This window comes from Elephas maximus, chromosome 5 (assembly GCF_024166365.1).
Source record: "Elephas maximus indicus isolate mEleMax1 chromosome 5, mEleMax1 primary haplotype, whole genome shotgun sequence".
Classification (NCBI taxonomy): Eukaryota; Metazoa; Chordata; class Mammalia; order Proboscidea; family Elephantidae; genus Elephas; species Elephas maximus.
Window position 1 is genome coordinate 137,302,154 of NC_064823.1, and position 26,568 is coordinate 137,328,721.

The 26,568-nt window shown below is 43.1% G+C and overlaps 1 protein-coding gene across 2 annotated transcripts in view; it reads left to right on the top strand.

Annotated features, from left to right (window-relative positions):
* SEL1L3 (SEL1L family member 3) overlaps positions 1–26,568 on the top strand; it is a 234,388-nt gene that overhangs the window by 158,658 nt on the left and 49,162 nt on the right. For both annotated transcript variants that reach the window (XM_049886395.1, XM_049886394.1), the window contains exons 10-12: positions 13,396–13,607; positions 15,352–15,531; positions 25,371–25,490. In XM_049886395.1, the coding sequence (XP_049742352.1) occupies positions 13,396–13,607; positions 15,352–15,531; positions 25,371–25,490 (512 nt within the window). The remainder of the gene's footprint in view (positions 1–13,395; positions 13,608–15,351; positions 15,532–25,370; positions 25,491–26,568) is intronic.

Below are 26,568 nucleotides of genomic sequence, written 5' to 3' on the forward strand. Positions count from 1 at the left end.
GATTTCATTTCCTGTTATTGATTTCCACTTTTATGGTCTTATGGTCAGAGAAGATGCTTTGTAATATTTCAACGTTTTGGATTCTGCTAAGGCTTGCTTTATGACCTAATATGTGGTCTATTCTAGAGAATGTTCCATGTGCACTAGAAAAGAAAGGATAGTTGTTTGCTGTTGGGTGGAGTGTTCTGTATATGTCTACGAGGTCAAGTTGGTTGATTGTGGCATTTAGATCTTCCGTGTCTTTATTGAGCTTCTTTCTGGATGTCCTGTCCTTCACCAAAAGTGGTGTGTGGAAGTCTCCTACTATTATTGTGGAGCTGTCTTTCTCACTTTTCAATGCTGATAGAGTTTGTTTTATGTATCTTGCTGCCCTGTCATTGGATGCATAAATATTTAATATGGTTATATCTTCTAGGTGTGTGGCCCCTTTAATCATTGTATAGTGTCCTTCCTTATCCTTTCTGATGGATTTAACTTTAAAGTCTATTTTGTCAGAAATTAATATTGCCACTCTTGCTCTTTTTAAATTGTTGTTTGCTTGATATATTTTTTTTCCGTCCTTTAAGTTTGTTTGTGTTTCTATGTCTAAGGTGTGTCTCTTGTAGGCAGCATATAGATGGATCTTGTTTTTTAATCCATTCTGCCACTCTCTGTCTCTTTATTGGTGCATTTAGTCCATTTACATTCAGGGTAATTATGGATAGGGATGAATTTAGTGCTATCATTTTGATGTCTTTTTTTGCGTGTTGACAGCTTCTTTTTCCCACTTTATGTGCTGAGTAGATTTTCTTTATATATTGTCCATTCCTCATATTTGTTGTTGTTGATTTTGTTCCTGCTGAGTCTGTATTTTTCGCTTGTGTTTTATTTTGATGAGTAGGATAGTTTGTCTCCTTTGTGGCTACCTTATTAGTTACCCCTATTTTTCTAAATTTAAAACTTTTTTTTCTTTGTATCGCCACATCTTCTTCTCCATATGGAAGGTGTATGATTACATTTCTCAGTCCCTCTTTATTATTTTAATGTTGTCTTCTTTTATATAATAACATTGCCATTACCCTGTGTTGGGCTTTTTTTTTTTTTTTTTTTAATCTTGCTTTATTTTTTTGGATTTCCTTGTCTGGGTTGACTTCTGGTTGCTCTGCCCAGTGTTCTAGTCTTGGGTTGATTCCTGATATTATTGATTTTCTAACCAAAGAACTCCCTTTAGTATTTCTTGTAGTTTTGGTTTGGTTTTTACGAATTCCCTCAACTTGTATTTACCTGGAAATGTCTTAATTTCACCTTCATATTTAAGAGACAGTTTTGATGGATATGTGATTCTTGGCAGGCAATTTTTTTCCATCAATTTTTTGAATATGTCATCCCATTGCCTTCATGCCTGCATGGTTTCTGCTGGGTAGTCCGAGCTTGTTCTTATTGGCTCTCCTTTGTAGGTGACTTTGCTTTTATCCCTCGCTGCTCTTATAATTGTCTCTTTATTTTTGGTTTTGGCAAGCTTGATTATAACATGTCTTGGTGACTTTCTTTTAAGATCTACCTGAAGTGGAGTTCGATGAGCATCTTGGATAGATATCTTCTCATCTTTCACAATATTAGAGAAGTTTTCTGCTAACAAATCCTCAAAAATTTTCTCTGTATTTTGTTATCCCTCCCTGTTCTGGTACTCCAATCACTCATAGGTTATTTCTCTTGATAGAGTCCCACATTATTCTTAAGGTTTCTTCATTTTTTTTAGTTCTTTTATCTGATTTTTCTTCAAATATTTTAGTGTCAAGTGATTTATCTTCAAGTTCAGAAATTCTAGCTTCTACTTGCTCAGTTCTGCTCCTCTGACTTTCTATTGAGTTATCTAATTCTGTAATTTTATTGTTAATCTTCTGAATTTCTGATTGCTGTCTGTCTATGGATTTTTCCAGCTTATTAAACTTTTCATTATGTTCCTGAATAATCTTTCTAATTTCTTCAGTTGCTTTGTCTGTGTGTTCCTTGGCTTGGTCTGAGTATTGCCTCATTTCCTTCCTTATGTCTTGAAGGGTTCTGTATATTAAACTTTTGTATTCTGCATCTGGTAATTCCAGGAATGCACTTTCACCTAAGAGATCTCTGGATTCTTTGTTTTGAGAGCCTGTTGAGGTGATCATGGCCTGTTTCTTTATGTGACCTGATATTGCTGTTGTCTCTGAGCCATCTATAAGTTATTGAATTAGTTTATGCTTGCTTTCTGTGTTGTAGCTGCTTGCTTTGTTTTGCTTTGGCATACCCCTATGGGTTGCTTGAGTGAGCTAGCTTGATTATTTTTGCCTTTGGAGCTCTGGCGTCTTGTCCCCAGCTGGCTAGAGTTGTTATCAGGTATGTCAGTCTAGAAGTCCATTCAGTTTTCTTGTATGAATTCAGCTGAGGTTTCCAGGTAGCTGATCATGAAGTGTGTGGTACAGGCTCTATTCTACAGTCTTAAAGGGGCAGGGGTGATTGGCATATATACCCGTATCTGATTGCAGCAGGGGGTCACGCTCTGAACAAGGCAGGGAGCTGAGAACCGACCCCCGAGTGTCTCTGAGGAAAACGCATCTCTCTTCCCTAGAGTGTGCTGGTGGGTGGGTTCTGCAGAGGGACCATGGGCACCCAGTGTTTTTGTTGTAAGGACTGGGAGGTACCAGATATCCCTGGACCCCTGTCACGGGTGGCTGGGTGACCTGAGTGGAGCTACCAGTTCCTAGGTCCCTGTTGTGGGTAGGTGAGGACCTTGTTTAATAGGCAAAGCAATGTCAAATGTCAAACAGCCCCCTCTGCACCGCACAGCTGAAATGGTTGGAGTTTGCCAACAAGGGCCTATTCTCCCAAAATAGGCCCACACAGGTCCATGCAGAAGGGAAAGGTACTCAAGGTCCACGGACAGTTTATGCCTGGACAGGAGCCTCTTCTGTCCTGAGCGCCCCCAGTTAATGAAGCTAGTAAATTGTCTTTCCCCCCCAGTTGCAAATTTTTTCCTTCTACAAGGCCGGGAGGATGGCTCTAGGTGCTCACCAGGGTCTATCTCAGGCCCAGGGATTTAGCCGCCGAGCTGGCTTGGGGGTTTGGGGGGTGGGTAATGGTAAAATACACGCAAGTACTTAGCTTTTGCCGAGAGCGCTGTTCTCCTCAGGTTCCAGAGGTATGAGTGGGCTGTGTGGCTGGCTGCTTCTCCCTGAGGAACCTGAGGGCCGAACGCTAGGACCAGCCCACCGCCACTGCTCCAGGAATGGTGCCTGAGGGCTCTCCCTGATTCAGGTCCGGTAACTCCTCTCCGCTTCTGAACGGCCCGCCCCTTCCTTCCCCTGCCCCTCAGTTCCTTGTCTAAGCTTGCCTTTGCTGCTCAGGGCTCCCAGCTTGTCACAAATATACTCGTTTCACTTGTTTTTTTTAGTCTTTGTTTTAAAGGGGGCTTGACAGAAGTGTCTGTCTATTCTGCCATCTTGGCTCTGCCCTTCCCTTTCTTTTTATCTCTTGAGAGGTAAAAGATGGTGCAGGCCACACCCCCCAGGAAAACTCCCTTTACTTTGGATCAGGGCTGTGACCTGAGCAAGGGTGTTACACCCCACCCTAATCCTCTTTAACCACAGGCAGAGATTATGATTTGTGACACACAGGAAAATCACAAAATGGAGGATAACCACACACTACTGGGAATTATGGCCTAACGAAGTTAACACATATTTTGGGGGGACACAATTCAAACCTTGACAAAGAATATACTTTTTTTTAAACACAGCATTTGCCTGTTCTATGTTTCTCACATTGCAGTTCAGTGCTAATCATGTTGTCCGACCCTCACCAATAAGCATGGCCAAATTTCCCATCACCATAAACAGAAACTCACTGCTTCCTAAACAACGGCTCTCCCTTTCCCCCTCCCTCCTGCCCCAGTTGTGTTGTTGTTGTTGTGTGCTGTCAAGCTGATTCTGACTCGTAGCAACCCTATAAGACAGAGTAGAACAGCCCGTAGGGTTTCCAAAGCTGGAATCTTTATATAAGTAGATTACCACATTTTTCTCCGGCCCTGCCCTGCTAACCACTAATAAAACTTTGCTCTATATACCTTTGCCTGTTCTACATATTTCATTAGGTGTCCTTTTGTGAATGACTTACTTTACACAACATAATGTTTTCAAATTCATCTGTGTTGTAACATGTATCAGGACTTCATTTCTGTTTAGGGCTAAGTAATATTCCATTGTATGTATATTTTGTTTATCCATTCATACGTGGATGGACATTTAGGTTGTTTCCTCCTTTTGGCTATTGTGAATAGTGCTGCAATGAACTTTGGTGTACCTGTGTTTGTTTGCATGGCTGCTTTCAGGTCTCTGGGGTATATACCTAGGAGTGGAATTGCTGGGTTGTATGGTAGTTCTGCAGCCCTGGTAGTGCAGTGGTTCAAATCCACCAGCCACTCCTTGGAAACCCTATACGGCAGTTCTACTCTGTCCTATAGGGTCACTGTGAGTCAGAATCGACTCAAAAGTGATGGGTTTGGTTTTTTTGGTTTTATGGTCGTTCTTTCTGTGTTTAGCTTTTTGAGGAACCACCAAACTGTTTTCCACAGGGGCCGCCCCATTTTATAATCCACCAGCAGTGGATAAGTCTTCCATTTTCTTTGCATCCTTGCTAACATTGCTCTCGTGCTTTCTGCTTTCATACACTGGAGCTGTACAGGCATCCAAATGTAAAAGAGCTGAGTCATGGATTGAATTGTGTCCCCCCAGAATATCTGTCAACTTGGCTAGGTCATGATTCCCAGTATTGTATGGTTGTCTACCATTTTGTCATCTGATGTGTTTTCCTTATGTGTTGTAAATCCTATCACTGTGTAATGAGATGGATTAGTGGCAGTTATACTGATGAGGTCTACAAGATTAGAAAGTGTCTTAAGCCAGTCTCTTTTAAGATATAAAAGAAAGAAACAAGTAGAGAAACATGGGGACATCATACCACCAAGAAAGCAGTGCCGGGAGCAGAGCATGTCCTTTGGACCTGAGGTTCCTGTGGTGAGATGCTCCCAGACCAAGGGAAAACTGGTGCATCACGAGGACCTTCCTCCAGAGTCAACAGAGAGAGAAAGCCTTCCCCTGGAGCTCATGCCCTGAATTTGGACTTGTAGCCTACTAGAATGTGAGAGAATAAATTTCTTCTTATTAAAGCCATCTACTTGTGGTATTTCTGTCATAGGAGCACTAGATGACTAAGACAAGCCCCAAGGTATATACAAACCCAGTTGGGCACCCATGTTGTGGGTACCTCTTAGCACTGTGCTAGGCCCTGGGGCAGCTGCAATGAAAAGCAGGAACCAGCCCTCACACACCTCTCTACCAAGTGCCAGGGGGTTTGGAGGAGAGAGTACTTGTTAAATGTTGACAGCTGATGTGCTAACCTGGTGTAAAATGCAGTCATTCCTACCGGTGTTTCCCACTCCGAAGTGTAACAGCCCTTGCTCCTTGCCTTCAGCAGTCGACATGCCTTTGAATTAAAGATGGCAGCACTCCTCTGGACTCCAGCTGCGGTGCATATAGATGTGGCGGAGTACCCTTCTTGCCTCCCAGCATTCCGGAGCCACCGCTCTGCATCCTGATTTCCTTGCTTGGCACAGGAATTCTGTGTTGTTCTGTCCTGTAGTTCATCACTGTCCAGGCTCTAGGGTGATGTTCAACATAAGACCCCATCTTCTAGACTTAAGAGTGGCCATTCTAATCTGCTACCCTCTGTGTCATTTTCTGGGGGACCTTCCGTTCACTAGTGCACAGAAATTGCCCTGTTAACATATTAATGTTTGGATTTTTTCTAACATTAATATGGCAATGTTTTAGTATGTGCATTTTCTCATTATTTAAGAGCTGTGCCAGCTATTTCTATTTTTTTTTTTTTAACTCTCTTGTCACACCGTTTTTGTCTAAACTGAACCCTTTGAATTCAGAGACCCTTTGAGTGGGGCTCTGGTTGTGCCAAAAGTTTGCCCTCTACTCTTAACCTAAAGGTCGGTGGTTCAAATCCAGCCAGTGGTGCTATGGAGGAGAGGCCTGATGATCGACTTCCTTAACGGTCACAGCCAAGAAAATCCTATGGAGCACAGTTCTATGCTGTAACTCTGCCATGAGTCAGAATCGACTTAAGGGCAACAGATTTGGTTTGGGTTTTGGCTGGTATCCAGAGAGGAGAGGCTGATGGAGTGGCAGTGGCAGGCAGGGCTTGAGGCTGGAGAGATGGCTCAGGCAGGGAGAAGAAAGGAAGGACCCACCTCAGACTGACAGGGTGGAGGAGATAGCCTGGAGGTTCAGGTGCAGAGTGACATAGTTCAGAGGTCGGCCAGGTGAAGCGAAGGCAGTGAGAGACAGATGAGAGCGACAGCTGAGCAGGCCAGCATGCTTCTGGGGACATCTGCTCCAGAGCCAGAACTACTCACTCCTTTCCCTCATTTCTTCCTGGACCAAGCACCTCTGAGCCCCAGGAGCTGATGCCTGTGGTTACAGCCAGGCTGAGGTCTACCAGCAATGCTTCTCGAGGATGAGGCCAGGTTCTACGCCTGGCCGCCTCCCACCTTCCTGGGCTGACACCATCTGCGTGTCCCAGGCAGAGCCCCACCTGACTCTTGCCCCAGGCTTTGGAGTGCTGAGTGTGAGGGAGGAGGTGTCTCCTTACAAGATGCCAAGGGTTTGCTGGTTGCCTGAGCATCCCTCTATTGTATTCTTCATTTTACTTCTTTTTGCCACCAATTACAATGTTTCTTTGGGGATCCTAAAATGCAGAGCATAGGAATGGTCCAAATTCAGTTATGATACTTAATAGCACCAGGACATCATTTCCTTTTAAGAATTATTTTTCACTGTTGTAGAACTACCACCTTTATTATTATTATTTTATTTAAGAAAGCATGCCTTCATGCTTTAGACTTTGTTTTTTAAATACTCAGAGGCACAAAGAAGAAAACAAAGAATGGCTCATAATTTTCCTCCCCAGAGAATCATGGATGACAGTTTTGAAAGAAGGAAGTGAGAGAGAGGAGGAGAAGGAGGAGGGAAGAAGAGAAGGAAGAAAGAGAGGGAGGGAAGGAGGGAGGAGGGAAAAAGGAAGGGAGGAAGCGGGGAGGGAGAGAGAGGGAAGAAGATCACATGTATAAAATTAAAAAAATTGTGCATTATGGAAAGGTGCAATTGGTTTACTTTTGAGCTAGAAATCAGCAGCTCTTAGGCCTCCTGGGCCTATGGAGCTCCCCAGATCAGAATGCAAATAAGGAATGGGTTGTGTTTTTTTACAAACCAGTAAGCTTTTTGGTGAAGATCACTCCTTTTATGGTTAAATGACATTTTCTGCTTTCACTTTGTTTTCCCCCTTTCAAACGTCTACTTCGGATTCACTATCCCTTTTGGAAGCTTGAAACTAGAAATGGCTTTGCTGTTGAAACTGCTGTTACTCCCACAAGGAATGTGTGTCTTTCTCCTGTATTCCCCATCAGGTGCCCGCTTTGGGCCCAGCCCCGGGGTCTTCTGCAAGTGGCTGCCTTCTCATTTTCTGTCTTTTGCCTCTTTTAATGATAAGCACACAAAGAGCAACCTTATGGTGTTATTGGAAAAACAGGGGATGTAGCAAAATAAATGATGTGCTACTTTGAAAATAATAAAAAACCCAACCAAACCAAACAAACAAAAAGCCTACTCCTGGAGATTCCGTGTGTGTCAGAGTAGCACTGTGCTCCGTAGGTTTTCAAAGGCTGATTTTTTGGAATTAGATTGCCAAGACTTTCTTCTGAGGTGCCTTTGGGCAGATTCGAACCTCTAACCTTTTGGTTAGCAGCCAAGCAGTCTAACAACGTGCACTACCCAGGATCTCCTGAAAATAGTAATGAGTTGGTTAATGGTGGAGGTGGGTTTTGGTGCAGACAGAAAGAAAACAGGAAAATGACTTCCATTTTGTTTGCTTCTTCATTACGCCATTAATCTCCATAAACAAGGCATGTTTTTTAGTTACAGATCAATGATAAAATATGCATATGCTAAACCAGATGGGTGAAATGAACAGTTTTATCACACGAATGTTAAATTCACCAGCTTAACAATATTACCAAAGACAACATGGCTTTGACTTGGTGCCACTGTTGGAATTCAAACTTGATCAGTTTACCTTAGAATTATTATTATTTATTATATTCACTCTTGCAGAAAATTGTTTAGATTCTTTCTCAGAGAAAATACTGATTGGTAATATTTGGGGAGAGTTAAGAATTTTTAAGTAAAAAAAAATAATGAAGCCCTTTCAACCTGCCTTTGTTCACACCTGCAAAGCTTTGTGCGCTAAGGATTTAAGCTTTGTGAAGAATTCCTGTTTCACTCCTGATTCCTGGCAATCCCAACTACCTGGACACTCTTGCTAATGATTTCTGGAGTTCCGTGCCAGGGGTCAGCAGGGCAAGTGTTTCATTTGGAGCTTTGTTTCGCTTGGAATCTCTTTCCTCCTCAGAGGTCGCAAAGCTGGCTGGGGCCTGGGGTACTCATGCAAAACATCATCTTAGGCGTTTGGCAGAGCAGGTGAGGCAGGCAAGGATGAGTCGTTAACAAAACGTTCATGTTGTTTTCTCCAAATAGGCACGAAGGGCATCGAAGATGACTATGTATTTAAAAGTAAATATATGAATAAATGTGAGTAGAATTTATTATGAAACTTTACGTGAGTGCTGCAGTGCGTACTAAATACTGTAGAGAAGGTTCTTATCCTGGCTAACGGTTCGGTAGGACGAGATTGTTCCCTCAACTCTGCCAAGGTAAAACCCAAAACAAGATGCCCAGACTCCTGGTGGAAAAAAAGTGGTATCATTCAGGTAAGTCCCAGCAGTTGAGCAGATAGAAAACGTTCAAGGATGTTCACTGCCATGTTGTTGGTTATGACAAAACCACTGGAAACAACCCAAGAGTCTAAAAATAGAGAACTGGTTGGAACGACGGTTCAGTTGCAGAATGAAATACTGTTGAGGCGTTAGATAGGATGACATTCTGACAGCTATGGAGAGATATTAGTAATACGTGGTTAATTTAAAAAGGTTAGAAAAGACAGTCGAGGGTCAGAATCTGTAGTAGCATCCTATGACATTTTTGAAAAAAAGTATATGTGTATATGTAGATAGATGCATATAGGAATTATTGTATATGTGAAGGAAAACGGCTGGAAGCACACACTTAGGGTGCTTAAGAGTGTTATTTTCACAATTAAAGAAGGATTAGGGGAGAGGAGACTTCTGCTTTTATTTTATAAAAATCTGCATTGTTTGATTTTTTTTTTTTTTACAAGCAGCTATTTAAGAAAAAAATTATTTTTGGTGACAGTATACACATCCATTCACAGTTTCTACGTGAACAGTTCAATAACATGGGTTACATACTTTACATTGGGTCACCATTCTATCTCTGCCTGTATTGTTTCATCACCATTCATGTAGGCTCTCTGCCCCTTAAAGTTCTCATCTGTGCTTTAGATTAACTGTTGTCAGTTTGCACTCATATAAATGATCCTTGATAAAAACGTATGCTCGAGGCAAACATTATTAATTAGGCTAAACTGTTGTTTAGTTTAAGTATGGCTTCATGGGATAGTTTTGGTTCAAGGTTTAAAGATTATTTCCGGCCATCAGATTCGGGGGTTCCTCCAGTCTCAATGGATCCCGTAAATCTGGTTTTCACAGGAGTTTAAACTTCTGTTCCATGCTTTTCCTCCTTTTGATCAGGATCCATCTAATGGGCCCTTGAACAGAATGTTCAGTAATGGTAGTTGAGCACCATCCATTTCCTCCGGTCCTTTGGCAATGGAGGTAGTAGTTTATGGAGGCGATTAAACCTTCAGCCTGCAGTCCATTTCCTTCTCTAATTCCTGGGTCTCCTTGTTCCTCTGCTGCTCGAGGCGAATAGAGACAAATTGTATCTTGGGGCAAGCAGCTATTTCTGTAGGGATTAAAAAAAAATAAAGATACATGATACAACGTGGATGAACCTTGAAAATATGGTGAGTGAAATCAGTCATGCACAAAAGGACAAATATTGTATATGATTCCACCCATATGAAATATCTAGGAGAGCAAATGTATACAGACCTAAGGTTATTGGTGGTTACCAAGGGACGGGCAGGAGGAAGGGAGAAAGGGGGACTCACTGCTTAGGAGATACTGCACTTCTGTTAAGGGTGATGGAAAAACTTGGAAGTGGATCATGGTCATGGCTTCACAACATGATGAACATAATGTCACTAAATTATACATATGAAGAATGTTGAAATGTTAAGTTTTTGTTGTATATATATTTACCACACATACACGCAACGATACAGAAAAAGGAGCAAACCTCCTTTGTTCAGTGAGGTGATAATAACATACCCACTACCCGCTGCTTTAGGTCGCTTCCAACTCATAGTGACCACATAGTGTTTCCAGGGCTCTAAATCTCTATGGAAGCAGACTGCCACATTTCTCTCCTGTGGAGCAACTAACTGGTGGTTTCGAACTGCTAACCATTCGGTTAGCAGTTAAGAGCTTTAACCACTGTGTCACCAGGTTTCCTTGATAATAACATAGTATGCCATTTTTGAAAAAAAAAAAAAAGGTGTACTTATATATGTAGATACGTGTATATATGAATTATTGTATATGTGAAAGAAAAAGTCTGGAGGGACACTCACTGAACATTTAACGTTGTTATTTTCACTATTAAAGAAGGATTTTTCAGCACCTACTGCGCCAGTGTGGCTAAGCACTCAGCTGATAACCAAAAAACCGGTGGTTCGAACTCAGGAGCCACTCTGGGAGAAAGATGTGGCAGTTCTACTCTGTCCTATAGGGTCCCTGTGAGTTGGAGTTGACTCAAGGCAATGGGTTTTGGGCTCCTGCACCAGGTGCTTGGGATCAAGTGAACAAGACCAGGCCCGGCTTCTGCCTTGCAGAGACTCTGGGGTAAGGAGTTCTAGGAGCCAGGAGATGGAGGCTGCCTCAGAGCTAGGTGGTGATGGTGGGCAGGCTCCTTCCCCACAGCTCAGAGGTCTGTAGGTGAAGGTGCAGTGCTCCTCTCTCAGGGACAGCTGGTCTACCTGTGTGCCTTGAGGGACCTGTACCACTCATGAACCAATGGATCAGGTTTCACGGTTTGATCAGTGGATTGCTTCTGATCTCAGACTCTGTTTTTAGCAAGGGAATTGGCTTTAAATAGACTTAATTTCCTAGGGATGCCGTAACTAATTACTACACGTGGGGTGGCCCTGAGCTGACTTGATAGCAATAAAATGTGGCTTACGTCCCTGGGTGGTGCAAACAGTTAACCTACTTGGCTGCTAACCAAAAGGTCTGAGTCCACCCAGAGGTACGTCAGAAGAAAGGTCTGGCTATCTACTTCCGAAAAAATCAGCCATTGAAAAACCTTGTGGAGCACAGTTCTACTCTGACACACATGGGGTCACCATGAGTCAAATTCGACTCAACGGCAACTGGTTATGTGCTTAAAGCAAGAGAAATGTATTCTCTCACAGCTCTAGGGACTAGAAGTCCAGATTCAGGGCGTGGGCAGGACCATGCTGTCTCTAAATGCTATAGTGGAACATCTTTCCTTTTCTCTTCCATCTTCCGGTAGCCTCGTACTCCTTGACTTGTGCTAGCATAACTCCAGCCTCTGCCTCCTTCACACGGCCATCTTCTCTCTGCGTATGTCCGCGTCTGCTTCTCTTCTCTTTTTATAAGGACACCACGTGTAAATTTGACTAATTACGTCTGCATAGAACCTAATTCCAAACAAGGTCGCATTCGCAGGTACCGGGGCTTAGGACTTCAACATATCTTTTTGAGGGGAGAAACAGTTTAACCCATAAGATAACCCAACCCCAAACCTTCTCCTCCAAGTTTTTCCACACTAAAATTCTTCTGTGTTCATTCTTTGGTGGAGACTGATAAAGAGTGAGTCTCTTGTTGCCTCTTGAAAGTTTTTAGTAGTATTTTTAATTTTGATGAAGAGGAGAAAAGAAAAATATTGGACTTGACAGTTTGTAGGCAGATAAAATTTTAATCTTAAATAAGTTGACTATATCTCTTTAAAGTATAAATAATAGCTGTGCAATCTTACATGATCTTTTGCAATATAACATCTAGAATAGTACCTTGCACATGATAGAATGTAAACTTCATTGACTGAATTAGTCAATAATGACTGTGAATATTGCAGACAAAATAAGAATTAAGAAGAGACTGTAACACTTATGTGATAAAACCAAACCAAACCAAACCCACTGCTGTCGAGTCAATTCTGACTTACAGCGACCCTGTAGAGCAGAACTGTCCCATAGAGTTTCCAGGGAGCAGCTGGTGGATTTGAACTGTGGACCTTTTGGTTAGCAGTTGTAGCCATGTGATAGGGCTGTATAACTTGGTGGTTTGGGCTTAAATGCTTATCGGTTTATAGATTAATGGGAGGGTTATGCAAAAGGAAGCATCATATAGCTTAAAGCTGTTGGATAAACACTTTATCCATGGTAGTAAGTTACTCATTAAGACAACTGGTTGCTAGTTCATCAGGAGGTAAGCGTAGCAGGGTGAATTTCAAAACCAGGTTAAAGGCCTGACTCAGCCACTTACCAGCTTTTACAACCCTGGACAAGGTATTTGATTTTTTCCAGCCTCAATCTCCTCATCTGAAAAGTAGGAAAGATAATATTAGTACCTACCTCATAAAATTAGGCGAATTAAATGACATAATCGACATGAGACATTTAACTCAGTCTTTGGCATGTTGTTAGCCCTACGGAGCACAGTTTGACTCTGACGTACGTGGGGTCACCATGAGCTGGAGTCGACTTGACGGCAACTGGTCTGGTAAATCCTCAGTAAAAGTTGACTCATACTTTTTACTGTATGTAGACATCCTTGGGAAAAACCGGAGGCGAAAGATGACAAGCATCTCAAAATAAGGACCTTTTGCTCAACTTTTTAGGGCAGCACCTAGGAACTATTTCTGAGATGAAATACATTCTTCTTCAGAAAGTCCTAGAGAGAAGCAAAAAAAAAAATATCTGTGGAAGTTTCAGTCAGTGGTCGTGATTTGGTGGTGAGTTTCGCTGAGTAAATTACTCTCTGGAGGCGCTTTCTCGGCTATATAAGGCACATTCATTTTCCCAGGACACTAGACTGTCATTTAGTGCCAAAGAAAAAAGCTATTTATGGAATGATACCATGGCATCCCCAAAGGATTTAATTTACCTCCCCAGAAGGTGGTGTATCTCACGGCACTGCAAGCCCAGCCGTATCAATAACTCAGGTGGTTTAATTGGCTTTTCCCCTCTTCTTTCTAAAGCTGCGTCGATCCCATGGTAATTAATTTTGTGTGCTCTGAATTGTGTTATTTACAGTGCCAAGAAACTCGAATGAATTCATATTAGAAATCGGTGCGAGGATATTTGAGAAGGCTATAAAGAGACTCTCCAGCGTTGATGGGCTTCACCAAATTAGCTCTGTCGTCCCCTTCCTGATGGATTCCAGCTGCTGTGGATACCATAAAGCTTCCTACTACCTCACAGTCTTTTATGAAACTGGATTAAATGTACCCCAGGACCAGCTGCAGGTAGATATTTCACGGGTTCCAGGCACAGCGGTCACCTGTGTTATATTTGCAGAGTAATGCTCTCTTGCCCCGATAGAACTGGTTGTATTGCAGCTGCCTGGAGTGCTTTGAAATTCTTTACACCTGAGACAAACGTCCTGAGGCTGTGTTAACTACAGGATCCCCTGCTTTCTGTGAGTGAAAAAGGCCATTTCACCCATTCCTGGACATGGATTTTGGTATATTACATATTTGATATACACTGGTATATTTGTATATTGATATATTGCCGAAGGAACAGTTTGGGCAGGGCTTACCAGAATCCCAGTCTTTCCAGAACAATCAATTCTTGCAAATACTCTGGCTGTGTGACCATTACCCTAGATTACTTTTTTAGCTAAGTGAAGCCACTTGAACCCCTAGTCAAGATATTTTCACATCTTGACCCAACCATTGAAAGAAAAACCGTGCCAGAGTGTTTCATTTTTGGTTTTGAATCTAAATTTATCATGCGGTTGCCTAACACTTGGAATCACATTTTCATAAGTTCTACTAAATGTTTCCTTTCATGTTTGGTTTCAGATTTGCACACTTGATTATTTATCGTTAGTTTGGGGTGACTCAGACAGTGTAGGTAGTTTGGAGTCCCTGAGTGGTGTAAGTGGTTAAGCACTTGACTACCAGCTGAAAAGTGTCTGACGATCTGTTTCCAAAAGGTTATAGCTTTGAAAGCCCTGTAGGGCCCAGTTCTACTCTGTACACAAGGGGTCACCCTGAGTTAGAATTGAATTGACTGGATAGCAACTAACACCTGCAGCAACAAAATGGATAGTTTAGATCTGCCCAGATGGCTCTATGTTCCTTTTCAATGATTTGTTTGTAGGTGTCTCTGGTTTATAGGTGCCACTGACTGATGATACATTTTTTTGAATCCCTGAGGCAGACCCTGCAAAGGTGGAATAGTGTAGAAGATTCTAGCACTGGCTGTGTTGCAGGTGTCTATGTGACCCTTCCAACACTAACATTCTGGGAGTGTGAGGCGTGACATGGCCAGATTCAGACCACCTGGCCATAGATGATGTAGCTGGGGCAGAACAGGGATCTTTGGAATAGTTGGCAAATGCAGAGGGATGTCCTAAGAGAAGTGAGGGGATGACCCCCATTTTTACCATGTACCAAGTCAGGGAATTTTAAGCTTTTAGATGTTGTTGTTAGTTGCCATCGAATCAGCTTCGACTCATGGTGACTACACGTACAACAAAATGAAATGTTGCCCAGTCCTGTGCCATCTTCATGATCATTGGTATGCTCAAGTCCATTGTTACCGCCACTGTGCGTTTCGAGTGCCTTCTAACCTAGATGGATCATCTTCAGCACTGTATTAGACAATATTCTCTTAGATCTTAGGAAGCACCAAATGCTGGAAATTTATAAACAATTAGAAGCTGGACTGGTTTCTTTTTGAAGATTTATTAAAAAAAAAAAAAAAAAAAAAAGGCAAGCCAACATGCATCTGGGTTGGCTGGGCTTATATATAGAGACCGGACCGGATGGCATTTCAGTGTGGTGTAGTGGTTAAAAGCTACGCTACTAACCCAAAGGTTGGCAGTTCAAATCCACCAGTGCTCCTTGGAAACTCCGTGGGGCAGGTCTACTCTGTCCTATAGGGTCGCTGTGAGTCGGAATCAACTCAACAGCAATGGGTTTGGTTTTTACGGGTTTTATCTACAATCTTAGGAAATTTTGGTCAATTTCTTTCTAACAGGGCATGTTGTATAGTTTGATTGGAGGGCAGGGCAGCGAGAGGCTATCTTCAATGAATCTTGGGTACAAACACTACCAGGGCATTGACAACTACCACCTGGACTGGGAACTGTCCTATGCCTACTACAGCAACATTGCCATGAAGACGCCCCTGGACCAGCACACGCTACAAGGAGATCAGGTACGAGAGAAAAATGCGTGGAGATGGTTATGGCCCTGTTTACCAAGACTTCTTGGACAATTTTGTGAAGTGCCTGCACCTCTGGTTGGTTTAGTCCTTGGCTTTCGGAGGATGCCCGTACTCTAATGGAGAGAAAGGCTTTCTTGCACTCTCTAATTTTTATTTCCTGACTGTGTTCTTGGGCTGAATGCAGGTACAGTTCTACATCCATGCATGAAAACCTTTGCATGAGTGGGAGTTCTAGTATACCAAGGGTGGATTTGGACCTGAACAGGTTTTGATTTTGCAAAAAAATCTGCAGCAAGGGCATAGGCATCTTGTCATTGTTCTAAGAGCCTGTGAGGTGATAGGGTCCCCAAATGTTAGAGGGGATTGAGTACAGTGGGGGAAGTAAGCCAACGCCTTTTCTCAGTATATAATGATCAGTCAGGGTCTATGATCTACAGAAGTAAGCTCCATACCCAGCCATGTTTCCACTGCTGGGTGACTTGAGAGACATCTGTCCCCATCACATGAACCCTGCTAACTTAGTGCCCCCAGATGTCCAACAGCATGTAATGTTTGAAGGCTCCACCCTATCCTGGATCAGAGACGGGACCAGAAGCACTAATTCCAGCCCTTAATTTTGCAGGCTCCCAAATCTTATTGACTCACTGCAGGTGTCTAAGAAATTGGTGGCTCACATCTGCCACAAAAAAGCTATGTGTTATGTTAGACCAACCCATGGGTTGTTTCCAGACTTCTTTTGAGGACAGGAAATAATGAAGTATAAGTAAGATAGGAGTCCCGGGGCGGTGCCAACGGCTAATGCGCTTGGCTGCTAACCAAAAGGCTGGAGGTTTGAGTCCACCCAGAGGCATCTGGGAAGAAAGGCCTTGATCTGCTTTGAAAACTGAACCATTGAAAACCCTAAGGAGCACAGCTCTACTCTGACACACATGGGGCCATAAATCAGAATCGACTCCATGGCTGGTGTTAATATTGGTAAAGGCGATAGTGTAAGAATAAAATGAAAGCTGCCTCTGAATGGTGCAGACCTGCAACCAATGGAAGGAGACAATGAGATGGTTGGCTTATTGCAATGGATCTTTATATACTCTTTTTCTTCAGAAAAGAATTTAAGATACAGGTGGGCCCTGATTCACAACTGGGTTCCATTCCGACGACTTTGTTATGTCGGTTCTGATATAAGTTGAATACCGTATTTTTTTTTTCTTTTTAGTTTTCATCATTATTGCCTTTTATCATCAGTACCTATAAATCATAACATTGAACACCTGCGAGTGAACACCTGAGAATGATAACATCGTAAATTATGTGCTTCAACACTGTATGTAGTACATATTACTAATGACAAGATATGAAAAAAAAAACTGGCAGCTGTAAGTGTGGTTCGTAATAACTTGAATGCGTCGAGTGCATTGCAAGTCAGGGACTACCTGTACGTTGATAATCGTGGAACTTGAGGCACTCATGTTGAGAAGAAGTATCATAGTCTATACAAAGGGTTGGCAATTTTTTTTCTGTAAAAGGGCAGATAGTAAATATTTTAGGCTTTGGGGGCTTATACAGTCTCTGTAGCAACTGCTCATCTCTGCATAGACAGTATGTAAATGAATGGGGTGGCCGGATTTTCACAGCAATAAACCATGTGTAAATGAATGGGTGTGGTGGATTTGGCCTTCATCCATATCATCAACTCTTCATTTCCTCTGTTTGTGCCTGGTGAGCCAGGCTTGGGGTAGGCTTGGCTAGGTCAGGACTATTGAATCTCAGATTGAGCCACAAACAGGAAGCAGGCCACTGTCTCCCTGTCTCCCCTGCTCTGCTACTGGATTGGACTTAGAAATCAACAGTGCAGAGAACTTGTCCTTTGATGATTGGGGAATGGATGGTTTCTGGAAAGGAAAGCAACAATGGCGACTGTACAATTACGAAGTAAGTGGGACTCAAAGATATAGGCTGTCAGTGAACATGAAAAATGACTCGTGGTAAAACATCAAAAGGCTGCCTATATCGGCATCTTAATTCCTTTAGAAAATAATGGCTCCTTCTGAATGAATTTACACATCCTTCCCATTTGTACATTTGTGTTCTGTCAGTGTATGTAAGATATGTGCGGAATTGGACCTCGGTTTGACAGGAATTAATTAATTAATTGATAAAGGTTTTTCCCAAAAAATCACGATCCTGAAAAAATACTTGTACAAAATCAAGCCACGAAGTAATATTGCTGTTGTCTTGCTAATAAGCCTGCATGTGGTAATAATGTTCTATACATATCAGAGTTTTAAGAAACCTCACTCAGCATAAATTAGCAACAGGAAATGGTATGTTGCTAACAAGCTCCTTTTCTTTTGAAGATTTGGCATATGAAATGTTATGATTATGAAAGAAAATGTTTAATTGGTCAGAACCAGAGGAGATGAATAGAAAAGATCCATCTTGCAGCTGAGAAGCCGTATGATTAAGAAGCCTGGGTAGGAATTATACAGTTAGGAGAATGGCATCATAGCTCATTTTCTTCAGAAGATGTAATTAATGGCTTCTTGAGAATTTAAGCAGGTGTCATATGTTGATTTAAATGTCCTTTTGTGCAGAAATCTATTAATTCACCAGCAGCACGTAGCAAATGAGGAGATATGGAAAGCCAGACCTCTAATTAACAAACCAAGGATCCGGCAATAACTCCTTTTCTTGATTCCTGTTTCATTTTCTTTTTTTATGTAACTTGTGGTTTGCATCTTTTCATCTTCATTACTAGTAATCTCATTTCATGTCACTTCTTAATGATTTAGTGGGACCTTGCTTCAGGTTCAACAGAAGGAGGATGGCAAATTTTTTTTAGCTTGTTTGTTTTCGTGGCTTAATCGAAAATAAATTCCACTTCCTCTGTTCCACTCTTACATGTTGCTCTTCCTCAAAGTTCACTCTCCAGCTTCCATTCTTCTCTTTGTACGCCTTCTGGAAGGGAAGGCTGCAATCTCATCCATACTCCTGGTTTCAACTGCCCTCCACATAATTTTCGCCTTCCATGTGGGAGACCTGGGTTCGATTCCTGGGCAATGCACCTCTTGTACAGCTACCACCCCTCTGTCAGTGGAGGCTCGCATGTTACTGCAATGCTGAATGGGTTTCAGTGAAGCTTCCAGACTAAGACAGACTATGAAGAAATGCGTAGCCATCTACTTCCAAAAATGAGCCAGTGAAAACCCTATGGATCACGGAGGTCTGATCCACATTGATCATGGCAGTGGCACAGGACTGGGCAGCATTTGTTCAACAGGCAGTCCCTGGGTTACAAATCTCTGACTTCCGTACCGCCAGTAGTTATGAATCAACCCCTATAAAAGCTATTGTATGAAAAATTCAAGGTATATACGATGGTTTGTAATAACAAACGTGTGCTACCTTGCAACACACGTCAAAACACTATTATTGTTATTACTGTATTATTTTGTTAAAAGTGTTTTAGTGTACCTATCTTTCTTTAATGTTTTCTATGCATAGAAAGGTACACTATATATTATATAGTAAGACAAATATTTGACTAACTGACGTTAGCTACTGTTTTGACTTACGTACAAATTTGACTTAAAAACAGACTTAAGAACGGAACTCGTTAGTAATCTGGGGACTGCCTGTTCTGTGCATGGGATGGCCGTGAGTCTGGGGCCCACTCAACAGCAGCTAGCAACAAAAACCACATACTAATGACATACAAACCTTTCTCTCTGGCTGAGATTTCTTTTACAAACCCCACATCTGCAATCATAACATAGTACAAACAGAACCATCTCATCTTCTCTGTTCCCCATAAACACCTCAACTTATGGCACCATTGTCCATGCTAGAAAATGAGTCATCTTCCATCCCCTCATCATCCTATCAAAGGAGCCCTGGTGGTGCAGTGGTTAACCGTTCAGCTGCTAACTGAAAGGTCGTTGGTTTGAACCCACCAGATGCTCCGCCAGAGAAAGATGTGGTAGTCCTGTTTCCATAAAAATTACAGCCTTGCAAACCCTATGGGGCAGTTCTGCTCTGTCCTATAATGTTACTATGAGTCAGAATTCGACTCCATGGCAATGCCTCTAACAGCTCGACATGCCAATTTCTCTCTCCTCCCCATCTCCATCCCTACTGTGGCTCCCTAAATTTGCCCTTCATCATCTCCCTCCCAAACTGCTTTCACAACCTTCCACCTATCCCCAGTCTTGGTCCTTTTCCTTTCTCTTCTTTCTAAGGTTGGAGTGGACTGTCTACAGCACAGTAAAACCTGGCTGCACGTCAGTCACCTGCAGGCTTAAAGGATACCTCTGCCCAGGCTCTACTCCCAGGGTCTTGTTGAAGTGACATGGGGTGGAGCCTGGACATGTACTATGCGTTTGTGTGTATATAAGGAACCCTGGTGGCGCAACAGTTAAGTGCTTGGCTACTAATTGCAAGGCCTGGAGTTCAAACACACCAGTGCCTCACGGGAGAAAAGACCTGGTGATCTGTTCCCGTAACGATTACAGCCTAGGAAACTCTATGGAACAATTCTACTCTGTCCTGTGGGGTCACTATGAGTCGGAATAGACTCGACAGCGTACAACAACAACATATGTATAAGTGTATATTTTTCCAAAGCTCCTCAGATAATTATAATGTAAAACCTGGGTTACCTCCCCTTTGCCTGCTCACTCCTTCTCCTACTTTAACACTTGACTCTGACATCACCTCCTCCTCCAGGAAGCCTTACTGAATTACCCCTTTGCTGTGCTATCACAACACATGGGCACGTCTCTGTCCTTGTTCTTATGACAGGTATTGTGTACAGGGTGATGAAGCTGGCACCCCCACTAAACCACAAGTTCCTGAGTCAGGGACCTTGTCTCATTCACCTGGTGACCCCAGTGCCCAGCGCTCCATTGGTGTTTGTTAATGCCGTGAGCGGTACGTGCAGAGCATCCAGGGATGGACGTAAAATGATTACAATGCCCTGTTGACTCTGATGCTTTTTGATGGGACCAATGTTTCACTGCTGGCAGCAAGTACTCAGAACATGCGGCTTTAAACTCTGCCTCTTTTGCATTCAACACATCGTTTGTGTATGACATCCTACATCTGGGGAATCTTGGGTATTCATCTCCCTGTCACTTCTTCGTTACAGCTGATATTTCCCCATTCTTACTTTAAAAGCCCTAAAATGCCAGATTTCGACAAAGAAAACGTGTACTCCCTATTGGGAGCTGAACATTATAGTTGATTTGAAACACCCTAAGAGGCAGGTTCCTAATGGTAGCTCGGACAAGCCCTGAAGGAGGTTAGTGGATGTAGGTGGTCTAAGTGTAGGTTATGAGATTGCCCCTTCTTGCCAGGCCTGCTCCTGAGTTCTCAGGAGAGCTGGCCGAACACTGCACAACTCTGGAAAAAGCAGATACTTCTGGAAAAGGTGAGGCTGTAGAGAACCTTCGCTCCCCAGCTGCAGAGTTGGCGGGGTTTTTTCTTCCTACCTTCTTTTGTCTTCCTTTCTTCCTTCCTCTCTGACCCCCTTCCTCTCTGTCTTGATCTCTCTCCCCTCTTTCTGTCCTTGCCTCGTTTTCTGTTTTCTCTCTAACCCTTGTCTTCTTTCTCTCCTCCATTCTTCTCTCTCTTCCTTTCTCTGTCTCTACCACTTTCTTCACCCTCTCCATCTTTCTCTCTCACTCTTTTCCTGTAATCAATGACACAGCTGATATAAACAACTACCCTTTGTAGTCTGTAGGCTGACCAGCCACAGCTTTGAATTCTGAATTCCTGATTCTAGGTAGCTACCATAAAGTCAGGTCCAACTGATGGCGACCTTATGTACCATAGAATGAAATATTGCCTGGTTCTGTATCATCCTCACCATCGCCAGCATGTTCAGGTCCATCACTGTGACTATTGTACCAACCCATCTCACTGAGGGTCTCCCTTACCCTCACTGGCCCTCTACATCAGCAAACATGATGTCCTCCTCCAGCGACTGATCCTTCCTGATGAGGTGTTCAAAGCAAGCACGTTGGACAATATTCTGTTGTCCATAGGGTTTTCATTGACCAATTTCCAGAAGTAGATTGCCAGACCTTTTTTCCTAGTCTGTTGGTCGGAAAGTTCCGCTGAAACCCTTCCACCATGGGTGACGCTGCTGGTATTTAAAATACCAGTGGCATAGCTTTCATCATCATAGCAATGCGCAGGCCACCAAAGTGCAAACTGACAGACGAGTGGTGGCCTGATTCTAGTGACACTGGTTCCATAACACAGCAACAAAAAGAACCCCCCTGAAGCTACAGAAGATCCCCTGAACTGGTCAGCCTGGGGTCTCATTTCCTGCTATAGCCCACCCTACTCTCCTCCCTGCCCCCGCCATTGCTTCTCTTCACTTCAGCTTCTTCCCGGCCTGGTCGCCTTTTCCGCCAAGGCATTATATCCAGGTCACAAAATCTTGTTTGAACAAATAAACAACGGAATGCGGTTCCTTCTCTAGGGTTGTTGTCTTTACAGTTGGTTGGCTTCCCCAGCAGGCCTCAGTATGTAACTCTGATGTGATGCCAGCTGCTGCAACGGTGACCCTGGAGCTTTGGAGAGGCAATCACCTGCCTGGGTGTGGCATGCAGTGTGGTGTAGTGGTTAAGCCTGTGAGCTCCAGGGCCAGGTTTGCCTGGGTTCAGATCCCAAGTCTACTGTTCATTGGGTAAAAGCTTGGATAATTCCTCTTGCCTGTCTCAGTCCCTTGCCTGTGAAATGGGCATCATGATGGACTGAACCTCACAGGGTTGTTACAACTTGAATTAGTTAATCCACATGACAGATGGGAGTAGAGCCCAGCACACAGTACAGGCTCTGTAAAACATTTCTGGCTCCAGCACCCTTGTCCCAATTTCTATTCCTTTCATTTTGTAATGCTCAAGAGCTCTTAGATAGATCTTTGTCCTTAAGACATAAGGCTTTCAGGTATACAAAACTGCAAATGCCAATAGAAGGGTTAATATTCTAAACTGCTATCAGCCTTGTACACTTTTGAATGAACTACAGCCCTAAAAATGACGAGTTACCATTTACTGAGAACTTGCTGTGTGCCAGACCCTCTGCTAAGTTCTTTATAAACAATCTCATTTACTCCTTATGCGACCCTATGAGGCCGGTATGAGTGTGACTCCCATTTTACAGATGAGGCAAGTAAGACGCAGAGAAGCTAAAGAACTTGTCCAAAGTCACACAACAAATGAGTAGTAGAGCCTAGATTTGGATCCTGGTCTTCCTGACTCTTTGAACTATAAAAAAATAATGGCTAACATGTTGAATGCTTTTGATATAGCAGGTGGCATGCTAAGTTCCATTTTATAGATGCAGAAACTGAGTCTCAGCTAAATAAAGCAATTGGCCCAAGGCCCACAGCTAGTTACTGGCAAATTAGAATTTAGTTCCTGTTGGTCTGGTTTAAAACATCTTGCTCTGAATGGCCCCACCCTGCTGCAAAGCTTGATGGGGAGAAGGGAGAGAAGGTTAGGTCAAGGGACAGGGTTACAAAAGACAAAAGCGTTTCTTCTTCACAAAGTTATATGCACAGTTGCTCTGGTTCTTCCATGAGATGTGGCCTTCACCCAACACCGTTGGCTTCAGCCCAGACGCATCAAGTCCTTTGCAGACTTGTGAGACTGGTATAAAGAGTGTGGGCTCCATAGCCAGCTGGCCTACGTTTGACTCCTAAATTGAAAAAGCTAAATATATGACTTGAGCAAGTTACTTAACCTCTCTGGACCTTAGCCTCCACATATGTAAAACGGGGGTATTGATGGTGAAACACCTAATTAAATTTAAATCCCTGCAGGGTAGGAACTGTGTTTCATTTGTTATGTCTTTCATTCAAGTCCCATGACAAAGAGAAGGAAAAGGAGGGGAAAACGAAACAAGAAGAAAAACAGTTGACAACCAATGTCACAAAAATACGTGTGTTAATTGTTTAGTGAGAAACTAATTTGCTCTGTAAGCCTTCATCTAAAGTACAATTAAAAAAAAGAGAAGAAAAACAACCAAAAATCAAAACAACCAAACTCTCCAGTTGAGCAAAACATCCGCAGCTGATAATTCCCTATCAGAGCAGCACCAGTTCCAGCCCAATTCCGGGTTGATTGCAAAGTATAAAGTGACCCTGGGGTCATTGGTCATACACTTTGCAGAGAGAACCAGATACAGTAGCTTGTGCCCAGATGGGATTCCAGAGCCTTCCCTCAAGAGGGTGACCTCATGGAGGGGTGGGTAAGGGCCCTCCCTGTCTTTGGAGTCAAACCATTCTGGTGTCCAGTGCCAGCTTTACAAGTGTGACCTTGGGTTCATTGTTTCACCTTCTGAGCCTCCATTTCTTTTCCTATAAATTGGGGACAATGGTACTTGAGTTGCCTACCTGTTGTGAAGATGAAATGGAAGAAACATGTTAAGTACCTGGTTCAGAGTAAGTTCCAGAATGGTAGCGGGCATCATTCTTCTGATGGTTGACATCAACTTGGTGGCCTCCCTAGATAAGACACCCAGCAGAAATTGCTACCGGCTGGGTTCTGAATCCTGGGACAGTCCCCAAGTCTCAGTTACTACCAAGGCTCTACACCCATCTCAGCCCCTAGTTGCTGTTGTCGTTAGTTGCAGTCCTGTCAACTCCGACTCATAGCAACGCAGTGTGCACAGTAGAACTGCTCCACAGGGTTTTAAGGCTTTCGGAGGCAAATTTCCAGGCCTGTCTTCCAAGGCACCTCTGGGTGGGTTCGAACCACCAACCTTTCAGCTAGTAATTGAAGGCTTAAGAGTTTTCGCCACTCAGGAACTCTCAGCCCCCTACGTCCTTGAAAGGGACTGCTGGCTCCATGCAGCCACAGTGGAAGAGGCAGCTGAGGGACATTCTCAGGAATGGGGCTGCAGATTCAAGTCTGTGATTCTGAAGACTTTTCTTAACTAACCAACAAAGAGGGTCAGAGGGGAAATCAGGCCTGACTCCTTGTTCTCTGAGGCTTCTTTCCCCAACAAGGCCCGATCCAATTCTTTCACCATCTGTGCTGGGCATGAAAGCCCTCTCCAAGAGCCCCTCACGGCACCGTTAAAGCCTCGTGCGTAAGCAGAGACGATGAAACAACGGGACTGGTTTTTGATAAGCAGCCAAAATTTATACACCGAAATGAGTTTTATTTTCTTCAAAGAAGTCAGATACCTGGGAGGCTGTGTGCAAATTCAAAACGTTTTTTGAACTTTCCTTTTGGGATTGTCTTTAGAGCCTCTGGCACATTCTTCTTCGCGTCCTTGGAGGTAACAGGCCCTCGCCTTTTCAGGGTAGATTTAATTTTTGGAAATATCCAAAAGTCATTTGAAGCTGAGCCTGCTAAATAAAAGGGGTTAGTCATGCAGGATAAGAACACTTTGGGATAAAAAAAAAAGAAAGAAAGAAAGAAGGTTATACTTAGAAAATATTGATTTGTCTTTTTTCAATGTTGTGTGTAATCTGACTCTAAAATCAGTTGCCCAATGTGGAATTCTGGACAAGCTTGAGTGATAGAAGTGAAAGCAGAATAAATTTTGGCCTCCCAAGGCAAAAACTTGGATAGGAATAAACACTCATTCCGATACCTGAGATGTGATATGGTCATTTAAAAAGAATTTGATCTTACTGTATTAGAGACATGCCTCATATTTCAACTGTTCATTGAATTTTTGCTGGAGTAATTGTTGGTTTAAGAATATATAATGTCATGACTTTTGCATGCCCATGTTATTTGGGCATTTTCTCTTCTTCCCTCCTCCCTTGACCTGCCTCCCTTTATTTCTTCATCCCTTTCTTCCTCTTTCAGGCATATGTTGAAACAATTCGACTGAAAGATGATGAAATACTCAAGGTACAAACCAAGGAAGATGGAGACGTCTTTATGTGGTTGAAGCATGAAGCCACCCGAGGCAATGCAGCAGCTCAGGTAAGAGGACACTCCACTGGATTGGTGGGTCCGTCAGTCATAATAGACCAGGGATGCTGCAGTAGAGGGCAGTGGTGGTTCAGTGGTAGAATTCTTGCCTTCCATACAGTACCCCCAGGTTCGATTCCCAGCCGATGAACTTATGCATAGCCACCACCTGTCTGTCAATGGAGGCTCGTGTGTTGCAGTGATGCCGAACAGATTCCTGCAGTTTCCAGACTAAGTGGAACTAGGAAGAAAGGCTTGGTGATCTACTTCTGGAAATCAGCCAGTAAAAAAACAAACACCTATCAATCACAACTGTCTGATTTGTAGCCGATCGTGGGAATGGCACAGGACCAAGCAGTCCTTGGTTTCATTGTGCATAGGGTTGTCATGAGTCAGGGCCTACTCAGTGGCCACTAACAACAACCACATGCTGCAGTAACCAAATATCTCAAATCACAGGGGCCGAAAACACCACTGGTTTATTTCTTGCTCATTCTACACATCCAATGTGGGTTGGCAGGGGCTCTGCTCTTGCACGCCTTTAGAAGCCCAAGCTGATAGGGGAGTCATCTCAACATGTGCTTCCAAGACCACTGCAGCTGGGTGATGGCTGTGGTGCATCACAGGCCGGTTCTGAAAGCTCCTGCTCAGAAGTGGCCCAAGTCACCTCTCACACTTCGTTGGCCACAGCCAGTGCATGGCTGTTCTTAATTACAAGGGGGCTAGAAGTGTGGTCCTACCAAGTACTCAGAGGAGAGAGAGACTCAGCATTTATGAGCAGCCCTAAGGACTACTATCAGATACTTTGATACATCAGGTAGAAATAAAAAGAGGCATCTCCAGGACCAGGAAAGACTAGATGGGCATCAAGGACTGTGAATTTAGCCAGGAGAAGAGAATCATGTATGGCATGTGATCCCAAAAGGATCAACCTTACCTGTTAAACATCTCTTGTCTTTTGAATAGACTTTTAAGAGGACATGAAAAGGCAGAAGGCTGGGAGAACATTCTCTGTTTCCTTTCGTTGATTTCACGATAGAGGCAGGCCCTTGGTGGGAGCTGGTTAAGGCTGATTGCATCCAGAGGAAGC